Raw genomic sequence first — 12878 nt, 5'->3', positions numbered from 1 at the left:
CTCTATCCACTAAAATTTACATCAGTTTTACTGATTTGTCACTAAAATTCAGTAGTGACAATTGAGTATCTTTCATTTGTATGTCTTGGATGTTTCAGTTCAGTTCAGTTGCTCAGTCGTGTCCAACTCTTTGAGACTCCATGGACCACGGCACACCAGGCCTCCCTGTCCATCACTAACCCCTGGAGTCCACTCATACCCATGTCCATCAAGTCAGTGATGCCATCCAACCATCTCACCCTCTGTTGTCCCCTTCTCCTCCTGCCCTCAATCTTTCCCAGCAGGGTCTTTTCAAATGAGTCAGCTGTTCGCATCAGGTGGCCAAGGTATTGGAGTTTCAGCTTCAACATCAGTCCTTCCAATGAACACCCAGGACTGATATCCTTTAGGATGGACTGGCTGGATCTCCTTGCAGTCCAAGGGACTCTCAAGAGTCTTCTCCAACACCACAGTTCAAAAGCACCAATTCTTTGTTTGGCACTCAGCTTTCTTTATAGTCCAACTCTCACATCCATAAATGACCACTGGAAAAACCATAGCCTTGACTAGACGGACATTTGTTGTCAAAGTAATGTCTCTGCTTTTTAATATGCTGTCTAGTTTGGTCATAACGTTCCTTCCAAGGAGTAAGCGTCTTTTAATTTCATGGTTGCGATCACCATCTGCAGTGATTTTGGAGCCCAGAAAAATAAAGTCTGACACTGTTTCCCCATCTATTTCCTATGAAATGATGGGACCAGATGCCATGATCTTAGTTTTCTGAATGTTAAGCTTTAAGCCAAGTTTTTCACTCTCCTCTTTGACTTTCATCAAGAGGCTCTTTAGTTCTTCTTCACTTTCTGCCATGAGGGTGGTGTCATCTGCATATCTGAGGTTATTGATATTTCTCCCGGCAATCTTGATTCCAGCTTGTGCTTCTTCCAGCTCAGCATTTCTCATGATGTACTCTGCATCTAAGTTAAATAAGCAGGGTGACAAAATACAGCCTTAATGTACTCCTTTTCCTATTTGGAAGCAGTCTGTTGTTCCATGTCCAGTTCTAATTGTTGCTTCCTGATCTGCATACAGGTTTTCAAGAGGCAGGTCAGGTGTTCTGGTATTCCCATCTCTTTAAGAATTTCCCACAGTTTATTGTGATCCACACAGTCAAAGGCTTTGGCATAGTCAATAAAACAGAAATAGATGTTTTTCTGGAACTCTCTTGCTTTTTCGATGATCCAGCGGATGTTGGCAGTTTGATCTCTAGTTCCTCTGCCTTTTCTAAAACTAGCTTGAACTTCTGGAATTTCACGGTTCATGTATTGCTGAAGCCTGGCTTGGAGAATTTTAAGCATTACTTTACTAGCGTGTGAGATGAGTGCAATTGTGGGGTAGTTTGAGCATTCTTTGGCATTGCCTTTCTTTGGGATTGGAATGAAAACTGACCTTTTCCAGTCCTAGCAAACCACTAGCAAAGGAGGCCAGAGCTAAATTATTTGCTTTTTTTAAGAAGAGAGACATAATAAACATGTTTGTATACTGGTGCAACTAATCCAGTAAGAAGTGGAAATGTTGGAGAAGGGGAACAGTTGACATTATGGTAGCTTCAACAACTTTCTAGTAAGCTTTCTATAAATCTGTGTTTATGTATTAAATATGTATTTCTGTATTAGGTTGGCATTAAAAAAACCCATAGCTGTATATACATGTGTGTATACTTTTTTTTTTTTTTTTAATACAGAACTACTTTGAAAGAACATTTGAGAATCCATAGTGGAGAAAAGCCTCACCTCTGTAGTATCTGTGGACAAAGTTTTCGTCATGGAAGCTCATACAGGTAGGTCAAGCCATTTTTCCCCTATATTAAGTAAGATAAAATTCTATCGCCATTTTATACTCTCTTTTCTTAACATTGTTTTAGTTGTTTGATGAATTAAAACATGTCTTAACATTTGTGATGAAGCAAAGCTGTGCAGAAAAGTTTATAGACTTTTGCCTCTTCTTTATGCCTTTTAATATTTTCTTAATTCTGTGGTATAGAATATGTTAATATGTTTCTTCATCACTAAGAGTAATGCTGTACTGTCATTTTTATTTAAATATTTCATTACTTTTCTTTGAATCAAAATTCATGAAAACTCTGGTGTTCTAAAGTTGGTGTATTTTTTCAGTCCTAATTGTCAAAGAATGTTTTTGTTACAAAAATATGACAAAATTGAAAACTAGAGGATTCTCAATTTTAGAAAGTTTTCTGAAAATAAGTTGTAACTTAAGTGATTATTTTTACAGCTGAATGCTGACTACCTTTGCAATTTATGAAAAGTTGTTTTTAAATGAATAAATAATAGATGACTACTTATTGTGAAATATGTATACAATTTAAAATCTTATCAGTGTTCTCAGGATTTTAGTTTTTACACTATTTCCAGTTTTTAAGTTTAAACAGAATGGTGATTTTACTGATTTTAGTCATAGCAGAATCAACACCTGTTTTGACAACTTGAATGGAAAGGCTATTCATTTCACTAGGATGTATACAGATGGAATATTGTGGGGATAAAAATAGCTCAAGTTAAATGAATTCTAATAATCTGTTATTTATGATACCCTTTTATAATCTGTTTCTAGGTGATTATAAAGTGAGCCACACTTTATTTGGTTGGTGTGAAGGAAAGGAGTGAAGTGTGGCTGTCAGAAAGTTGATTCTTTGTCGGCTTTGCTAAGGTCTCAGTGGTCAGTGTGTGAGCGGTGTCAGCTGCCCAAAATAGGACTGATTCTTAGTGATTTGTGTCACCACGCACCTGTCGCTTGTGCGCTTACCTCGTTTGTCGATCCTGATTCCACCCCAGTCAGTCCTGCAACACCAGCTGACACCTCTAGACGTCCGGTAGGTTCCCAGAAGCAGGTTAGGAGCCTCATGTCAGGAAGGAATGCCATCCAGAGGTAGTGGAGTCTGTGCAGAGGTCGAAGTGCTGCCCACACCAGCTGAGTGGGAGCCCTGGAGTCAGGTGTGAAGCGGGAAGGCCCCTAGAAGTCAGTGATGGAGCAGACAGTGGTGAGCGAGCATGAGTAGCAGCCCAGCTCGCGTTACTGAAAGCTAATCGAGTTTTCCTCTTTCACCCATTGTCACCGGTGTCAGTGGGCTTCATTTATTTTTTTTTTTCTTTATAGACTTCACTTACGAGTACATCATGATGATAAAAGATACGAGTGTGATGAATGTGGGAAAACCTTCATTCGTCATGATCACCTTACGAAGCACAAGAAGATACACTCAGGTGAGGCGCATTTTGTAACGATTTTCCAGAGCACCTGAAAAACCACACCATGACTTGCTGGCTATAATTTAAATAGCTGGTATATTTGGTCACCCCTTGGTAAACAATACGGATTTTAAAAGTTTTTTTTAAAAAGCATCTTTTTAAGCTTTTCTAAGTATTTCTTTTAAAAAGAGACATAATTTTGTGACACGGTTTTTTGATCTCTGTAATTTTAATCACTTGGTTACCCTTTATGATCACAAACTGACTTTTAAAATTTGTTTCAATCAGATTCTCAAATTTGCATTTTGCATATTATGTGGGTATGTGAAGTTATTACCATTGGCACTTTTTTGAATAAAGACATCAAGATTATATTTCTCATTTTAATTGGATTTGAAAGAAGCTAGCAAAACTTAGATCCCTCAAGAGGATCGTTGTAATTGGGGTGTTAGTACATAAACTAGTGAAGTTTTGAAACCATATCTTTAGAAGAGCACCTTAATAATCCTGATCAGTTTCAGATCTTTATTCTGTATTTATAATTTTTATACTCTGGGGATTTCTTTCATATTTTCCTCTCAGATTGATGTTCAGGAAGTGCTAAGAGAGCCACCTTTATGAGCACAATGATGAGAAAGAGCCATCTCTCTGAGCCCAGTAGAACAGGTGATTATTATTATTATTTTAACCATAATTTAAATGAACAGTGTGCAGCAGATGTAGCGTTTTCTTGAATGATCCCAGTGAGGCAGGCTGCAGTTGTTATCACCAGTGTTAATAGGCGCTAAAGGTCTGATGACTTTTTCATTGGCACTGTGCATTTCCATTTTCATGAGGACATTTCTAAATTTCTGATTCTAGAAGTCACGTGGTTTGATTGTACACGGGTAATGAGACTGATTTTTAAAGAGCAGGCCTTTGTAACTGAACATAAGAATAGAGGTGACAAATGGACTCATCTAGAACTTTCCTTTATATTTGTATTTTGGCTCATTGCAAATGTAAGAAATCCCCACAGATGAAAAATCTTTAAAAGTAAAGTATAAAGATCTGAAAATGTTCAGGTCCTTTTTTATAAACAATAAGACAGCCTCATCTGGATTCATTGTATATTCATTTGAGGTGTTTGATATCCAGACTTACATATTCCTAAAAAAAAAAAAAATTCTGAGTTGTGAAGTCCTTTCATTATCTCACCCTGTTACACTGAAAGTCAAGATTTGAAGTCTGCAGTGAAAGGCTACCGATTCCTTCTCCAACTGGGGAGGAGGATTCACATTCCTAAAAATAAGTACAGAGTCACTGAAGAAAGATAAATTTGAGTATTAATTAAAGGCAAACAGCCCAGATAAAGGGTGGCTTTACCTTTCTGGTATCTGTTTTCTGCCACGGTGTCTTAACTGCTGGATAATTTGTTTCTGGGGGTAAAAAAGATTGGCATGCCTATTATAACAAAAGTATTTGGGTCTTTAAGGTGAGAAGGCTCATCAGTGTGAAGAATGTGGAAAGTGCTTTGGCCGTAGGGATCATCTCACTGTTCATTATAAAAGTGTACACCTTGGAGAGAAGGTGTGGCAAAAGTAAGTGAAAAGGCCAAGTTTCTCATCATCATCACCTTGGATAAAGCTAGGTTGGAGAAAAGTTGTCTCATAGTTTATTTAATTGAGGATGGGTTAATCAGTGACCTTTCTCCAGCTTATCTAGCTTCTTTGCAGATGTAAAGGAATTGAATGTAGCATAATTTTTCATACTTGATTTCAGTTGATTCAAACACTGGGAGATGGTAGACATTGACGTGAGTGACTAATATAAAATTGTGGCATTTTTTGGGAACTTCATTTATATTTGGTTGCAGTAGCTCTTGGAGAGCTAAATATAAATGAACATACTGCCTACATTTTGTACTTAATATGACAGCAATTATTGGAAAATGTCAGAATTTAGATTCCTTTAATGACGCTGATAAATGATACTTTATTGGAAGGAGGTATGTACTGTCTTTGAACATCAACTTTTTAATACAGTTTAGATATCCAGGCTTAATAACTTGGATTGTGTGAGTATGAGATGTTCTAAGAATTCATGTTCTTGGAGTAGGTATTTGGAGCAAATGGTCTAAGGTGTCAGGAAACTTAGTGTAATGCTGACCTAGATAATCATGGAACCAGAATTTGTCTCTTACACGTTCTGCAAGGGCTGCTGGGAGTGGATCTAGAGTGGAGCCTTGGGATCATTTCCACGGTGCACTTTTGTAGTTAACCCCCGCTTACCCATCTCATTGATTTTTTTTTTTGGTCCCTATAACTTTTCCTTCTCATTTTTAAGTAGAAAATAATATATAAAAGTTTGATGATTTAAAGCTTAAAGTAGTTTAAAGTTGAAAATCGAAAGACATCTTTTTTATAGATTTATTTGTCGAGTATAACTGGAGAAGGAAGAACCAGAGTTAAGGTTGATGCATAGAAAGTATTTCCATGTTCATTTGGCATTCTCTGCTTTAATAATGAGACAGTTATGTATGAAGTTATAACTTATTTTCACTATTAAAACACTCAAATCTTTTTCTTTTCTTAGATATAAAGCAACCTTTCATCAATGTGATGTTTGTAAGAAAATTTTTAAAGGCAAATCAAGTCTGGAAATGCATTTTCGGACACATTCAGGTAAAACCTAACGGGTATTTTATATATATTTATTTATATATTATATATATATATATATATATAGTGTAATTATTCAGAAGTGATAAATGGATGTTTATACTTTGTTGTTCTTGGTGAAATTGGTTTTTTTCCTGCCAGTAAAATTTTTGCTTATTAAAATTGGTGTCGTGAATGGACATTAGTCTGATCATTCTGTTCCATATTATGTAAGCTTCAGTACTTTTGAATATCATTTTGTAGAATTTGGGGAAAATTTTTTCCATAGAGAATTTATTTAACTTTCAGTTCCCATTTTCTCCTTTCCTGGTTGTTTATGGTTCCTCTATATCTGCATGGCTCTATGAAGACATTTATTTTATTTCCTTATCTTTTAAAAGAGTAATTCAGATATGACCTTGCTGTTGCTTATCAAGTCAACCATTGTATGGTTTTCCTTTTTACATATTTAGTTGTGATGTGTAGGTAGTTGTAGTAGAATGATTCACTTCAGCTGCTTTCTAGGACTTGAAAGTGAAGGTCACTCAGTCATGTCCAACTTTTTGCAACCCCATGAACTATACAGTCCATGGAATTCTCCAGGCCAGAATACTGGAGTGGGTAGCTGTTCCCTTCTCCAGGAGATCTTCCTGACCCAGGAATCGAACTGGGGTCTCTTGCATTGCAGACAGGTTCTTTACCAACTGAGCTATCAGGGAAGCCCTTTCTAGGACTTACCATTTTCTAAATCTTTCCTTTTTTTCCTTTGGCAATTCTACCATATTTTGAAACATAGATTGTTGGATTTTTTCCTATATGTTGTCATAGTTCTTGTTTTACTTCTCATGTAAATTAATAATTTTTAAAGCTTTCTTTCCTTCTTTTTGGGCTTCTCACATAGTCGGTACAGTATCTGCCTGCAATGTGGGAGACCTGGGTTCTATTCCTGAGTCAGGAAGATTCCTTGGAGAAGGAAATGGCAACCCACTCTAGTGTTCTTGCCTGGAGAATCCCATGGATCAAGGAGCCTAGTGGGCTGCAGTTCATGGGATTGCAAGAGTTGGACACGACGTAGTGCTATATTTCTTTTCCTTCTTTTTAAGAAAGAAAGCTATTAATACATTTATGGCTGTTTGCTTTATATTTAGTTAGGAATTTGTCAAGCTGCTGTTCTGGAAGGGAAATGAATTTATTTTATATTTCTCATATTTAATGAGAATTGGAAATAACTGAATTTGGGCAATTTCAACAGCATAGAATTACAGTAAAAAATCTATTACTAGGAATTCCCTGGTGGGCTGGTGGTTCAGTAGTCCCCATGCAGGGGGCCTGAGTTCAATCCCTGGTCAGCGAACTGGGTCCTGCATGCCACAACTAGGAGCCCCCATGCTGCAGCTAAGACTTGGCATGGCCAAATATTTTTTAAAAATTAAAATAGAAAAAGAATTTGTTACTGATACAGTAACTGTGTTAAACATAAAAGCGCATCTCCCTGAAAATGAAGAAGTCCTAATTTGGGGGCCACATAAATAGGAGTAAGAAATGAGGAAATTATATTAATACTATTCTCAATGCTAGTTAAGAATAAACTCATGATTTGTAGGAGATAGTTAAAACTTAATTTGAAACCACTGATGATTTAAGAATTGTAAAACTATAGGAATTACCTAGAGGAGAAAGTTATTAAGGGCTGGCTTTATAACTGCATTAAGTTTTTTTAAAACATTAATTTGTAGTAATTAATTGGTAACCAGTGATTTTAGAATTCTCATCTCTGGATATGTCACAATTAGAATTAGGGACAAGTCCCTCTGCCCATGGAAAACTGGGGAAATGAGCTCTGTTACAGATTAAGACAACACTTATGGCAGTTATGGAATGAGATGGAGGAATTATTTGAAGCAGAGGTCAACCTACTTTTTTGGTAAAGTACTGGAGAGTAAACATTGGAGAAGGCAATGGCACCCCACTCCAGTGCTCTTGCCTGGAAAATCCCGTGGACAGAGGAGCTGGTGGGCTGCAGTCCATGGGGTCACTGAGGGTCGGACATGACTGGGTGACTTCACTTTCACTTTTCGCTTTCTTGCATTGGAGAAGGAAATGGCAACCCACTCCAGTGTTCTTGCCTGGAGAATCCAGGGACGGGGGAGCCTGGTGGGCTGCCGCCTATGGGGTCGCAGAGTGGGACATGACTGAAGCAACTCAGCGGTAGCGGCAGCAGCAGACAGTAAACATTAACGGTTTTGTGGGCCCAGCAGTCCAGGTCACAAGCATGCAACTCTCCATGGCAACATGGAAGCAGCCGTAGGCACGGCATGAATGGAAGGAGCGTGGCCGCATTCCACGGAGGCCTCGCTCCCAGAATGTCGCTGTGCTGCTTGTCCCCTGTCTTCACTTCCTTGCAGTTGTGAAGTATTTTATTACCCAGTTTCCCCTTGTTTAGTTGCTAACTGTGTATTCTTTCAGTATTCTTTTAGTAGTCACCCTGTGGATCACACTGTGTGTTCTTAAATGATTAGACTCTATCTCAGGTCAGCTCATCATCCCTTTTCAGACAATTCAGAGACCTTACGACACCTCATCTCTCTCACCCTTTATGCACTGTGTGTTTTAATTTTACATATACTTTAAATGACATAAGACATTATTTTGTTATTTTGTTTTAAATAACTTGTATTATTTATTCATTTTTACTCTTCATTCCTTCCTGCATTACCATTCTTCGACCTGGAATCATATTCTTTCTGCATGAAGAATTCCCTTTTGTGCATATCTGCTGGCACCAAATTCTCTTAGGTTTTGATTATCTGAAACTGTTTTTATTTTACTTTATGGAGAACATGTGGCTGACTGTAGAATTTATGTTAGTGGTTATTTTTCTTTCAGTATTTTAAATGTCATTTTTCCCTCTTTGACTTTCTCCAGTTTTTGTTGAAAAATATACTGTCAGTCTTATTGTTACTCATTTAAAAGGAATTTCTTTTTAATTGGCTGCTTAAGATTTTTCTTTTATTTTTGATAGTTTTTTACAGTGTGCCCAGATATGCTTTTTTTTTCCTCTTTTGTATTAATATTGTTTGAGATATATAGAACTTACTGCATCTGTGACTTGATGCCTTTCGTTTAGTAAGATTGTCAGCCATTTTTTCTTTCAACTTCTGCTTCTGACCTATACTCTGTTTTCTGTCTGGGATGCCAGTTATATGTATATTAGACTGTTCGCTTTGTCTTGTGTATCTCTCTCATGCAAGTGGCTTCCAGTACAAGCTTATGATGTTACAGCTCTATAAGGTGAGAAGAATGACCCAAGCTAAAAATGTCAATGTTAGTAGGGCTCCATTTCTTTCTGGAGTCGCTAGGGAAGAGTCTGTTCCCACTCGGTTGGATTATTTATTGACTTTCAGGTATAGGACTGAGGTTCTAGTTTTGTAACTAGTCGTAAACTGAGATCTCGGCTTCCATAGGCTGCCACATTTCCTGAGTCCCGGCCTCCTCCTTCCGTTTTCAGAAGCAGCAGTGTGGGTTTGAGTCCTCTTGTCACAGCTGTCCGACCCCTTCATCTTCAGTTATCACCACTTTTAAAAATCTATGTGATTTTAGGCCTACCTGGTTAATCTCCCCACATCAGGGTCTTTAAGCTTAATCATATCTTCAAAGTCCCTCTCTCCATATAAGGTAACAAAATCATTCCTGCGGGGATTAACCACCGTCCTGGCTACGTTAGGAATTTATACTGTTAATAGGAAGAAACAAAAGCTACAGTGTGAGAACCTGACTCAGGCACAGCCAAAAACTGGCTTCCTTATTCTTGATCCTGATCAACTCTCCTTATTTTAATCTCGGGCTGTAGACACCAGTATTACTACTTCTGTTCCAGTCCAAAGCCCCAGCTTAGTCAGAGTTGCTGTTTTAGTTTTTCATGCTTCTTGATGGGAAGAAACCAAATGCTCTAGCTTTACTTTAGGGGCTATAGTGAGAGCAAGCCGTAGTAACAAATAGCATGAGTTTATCAGGTACTCACCGTGTGCCAGGGTAATGCTAAGCACTATTATTTACTTTTCTCATTCAGTCCTTTCACCAGTCTGTGAGGCAGGTACTATTAACAGGTGAGGAAATTGTGCTTAGAAGTTGGGGAGTTTGCTCCAGGTTTGCCTGGTAAGTGGTACACCTAGAATTCAAACCCAGATCGTTCTGATGTTTGAGTTCATTCTCTTTTTCTCTTTACCAGTTATTATACTGTCTCCACTTTGTGATAGCATATATTACTTGCTTTTATTAAGTTCTTGTAAGTATTCACGTGGAAAATTTACTGCTTACTTAATCTTATTGTCTTAACTGAATGTATTTTACAGTTAATTTCATTTGTGTTCAAACAGGTGAAAAACCATACAAGTGTCAAATTTGCAATCAATCTTTTAGAATTAAGAAAACTTTAACAAAACACCTGGTCATTCATTCTGATGCCCGGCCTTTCAACTGTCAGCACTGTAATGCAACATTTAAACGGAAGGACAAGCTGAAATACCACATTGACCACGTTCACGGCATAAAGTCTCCCGATGACCCTCTCAGTGCTTCTGAGGAAAAACTCGTGTCCTTGCCGATAGAGTACTCATCTGATGATAAGATCTTTCAAACAGAAACAAAACAATACATGGACCAGCCCAAAGTCTACCAGTCGGAAGCCAAGACCATGCTACAGAACGTGTCTGCCGAAGTGTGTGTCCCGGTGACGCTGGTCCCGGTGCAGATGCCTGACACGCAGGGTGACCTGGTGCGCCACACCACCACCCTCCCGCCCCCCGCTCACGAGATCTTGTCGCCACAGCCGCCGGCTGCGGATTACCCTCGAGCCGCTGACCTAGCTTTTCTGGAGAAATACACGCTTACTCCTCAGCCTGCAAATATAGTTCACCCAGTCCGACCCGAACAGATGCTCGATCCTAGAGAACAGTCTTACCTTGGAACGTTACTGGGCCTTGATACCACCACTGCTGTACAAAACATATCTAACAGTGAGCATCATTCGTGAGCAAATCTAAACATTCCACAGACTTCTTCAGTGGCTATGCACAATGGTAGCCTAGTGCTGATGGCTTTTAAATTAGTGGGGCTGCTATTTTTTCATTTTCTGTATAGTTTCTCAAGTCCTCGGATGCTTTTCCAATCAAAAAAATATGTATCTCTGTTTACTGAACATATTTGAATATTTGGACCCATTTTGAGGTATATAATATTTGAAATAGACATTTTGTGATTTTTTTTTTAAAGATTATTTAGTGCTAATTTTTAACTTTTAACTCTCTTAACTTTCCAAAACTATCAGCTGTTGACATTATGGGGATATTTGTTTTTAAACATCAGTGGAAGTTTTTATTCTCCTTTAGTCTCATTCGTCTTTTCTCCTTTCCCCATCTTCTAAACAAGTGTTAAGGAACATGTAGCCTTTAAGAAAGAATGTCAGGGTGTACTGATAATTGCAACTGTTCTTTATCCTGACTTAAGTTTCATGATTATTTCTTCCAGATTTTTAAGAAAATGAAATTAGGAATTTGAGTTTATAAGAAAGTCTTGGGATAGATCTGTGTTATTTTTGAATTTATAAGAAAGTCTTGGGATAGATCTGTGTTATTTTTTCATCTGGCCATAATTTCAGTTCATCACTATTCTTTGGGTCTTTTGACAGGCTCAAGACCAGAAAGCTAACTAACGTAGGATTAGCTTGTTAAATGAAATGTAGAACTGAAATAATTATCCAAATGATTGGTTTTTGCCAGTGCTTCAATTATTATGAATAAGAAATGGAAAAACGGATGTAAGCATTAAATTATACAAGTTGAAAATGTGTTAAAAGCAAAATATGGCAGTTTTAACTAGAAATTTTTTCAGGTAAATTAACTGTTTGTATTTTGTCATTTATTTCAGAAACATTACAGTATATCAGCATATATCATCATCTAACTAATTAAAATTCAGTTAACAAGCCACTTTTGGTCTCATTTACCTTGGCCAGCTGTAACTCTGGGAAATAGAACCTAGAGATTTTTGTTTAATTATTAGAACAGGTGCCAAACAAATTACCAAATTCATGTCTAACTGAACTGAATGTTCATTTACTTTAATTAGAGCGAACCATTCCTTGTATACAGATATACATGTAACCTAGATCTTTATTTTTGCTTTACACATAACCCTAATGTCTGTGATTATCCTTAATTTTTATTTTTGTATGAGACAAAAGTTGAGGACTTGGTAAAAGGAAATAGCAGTTGGAGCAAAACCTCATTGATATTAAATGAGGAAAACAAAAAAGTCAGTCAAAATTGTGAAATACCTTAAAAATGTGCACTTTCCATACTCTGAAGTCAATTTAAACTTAAACTAGGATGTTTCCTAGTGGAGCTGCTCAAAGGATTAGAGACTAGGCAGGGTTGATTTATTATTAGCATGTTCTTATGTAAACTACTGGAAAATAGCAATTTTAAGAGTTTTCTATTTCAGTTTTGTTTACACTCCTAATTGCTTTAAGCACTTTTTTTGTGTAAACTGTAAAGTCTGGCCCAGCCCTTGTGAAAAAAAAAAAAAAATCACAAATAAAATAATGAAGTTTAGTGAAAAATTTTAACCACTTAATAATGTGGAAACTTGTTTGCTGAAGCACTTAAGAAATGAAGGTACTTTGCAGGAATATTTACCACACTAGTGGAAATAAAAAAAAAGTTGAGACTTGGGGCAGTTAACCAAAGTAGCTCATATAACTAGTAAAGCCAACCTGAGTTTTGCCTCATTTGTTGAAGTTTGGTTATAATTCTATAATTGATAGATACAAGCAATGTATCAATATTCTTTTTAAAGCATTCTTACTTTTGTGTGGAAATGTTGTGTCTGGGGTACTTAACATGATAGAACTTGACTGTATGAGGTACTATTAATTTGTCTTTCAAACTGACTTTTAAAACATCTCTTTATGATTTTTATCATAAAGACTTTTAACTAA

At 37.1% G+C, this 12878-nt stretch overlaps 1 protein-coding gene across 1 annotated transcript in view; it reads left to right on the top strand.

Moving 5' to 3' along the window:
- ZBTB41 (zinc finger and BTB domain containing 41) overlaps positions 1-10913 on the top strand; it is a 29492-nt gene extending 18579 nt beyond the window's left edge. Inside the window, exons 6-10 of the mRNA XM_068986542.1 lie at positions 1721-1816; positions 3151-3257; positions 4717-4822; positions 5817-5905; positions 10258-10913. Coding sequence (XP_068842643.1) covers positions 1721-1816; positions 3151-3257; positions 4717-4822; positions 5817-5905; positions 10258-10913 — 1054 coding nt within the window. The remainder of the gene's footprint in view (positions 1-1720; positions 1817-3150; positions 3258-4716; positions 4823-5816; positions 5906-10257) is intronic.
- Positions 10914-12878: the final 1965 nt, after the last annotated feature.

Source organism: Capricornis sumatraensis, chromosome 14 (assembly GCF_032405125.1).
Source record: "Capricornis sumatraensis isolate serow.1 chromosome 14, serow.2, whole genome shotgun sequence".
NCBI lineage: Eukaryota > Metazoa > Chordata > Mammalia > Artiodactyla > Bovidae > Capricornis > Capricornis sumatraensis.
Note: the sequence above shows the minus strand (reverse complement) of the source record. Positions and strands in the feature narration are given on the sequence as shown.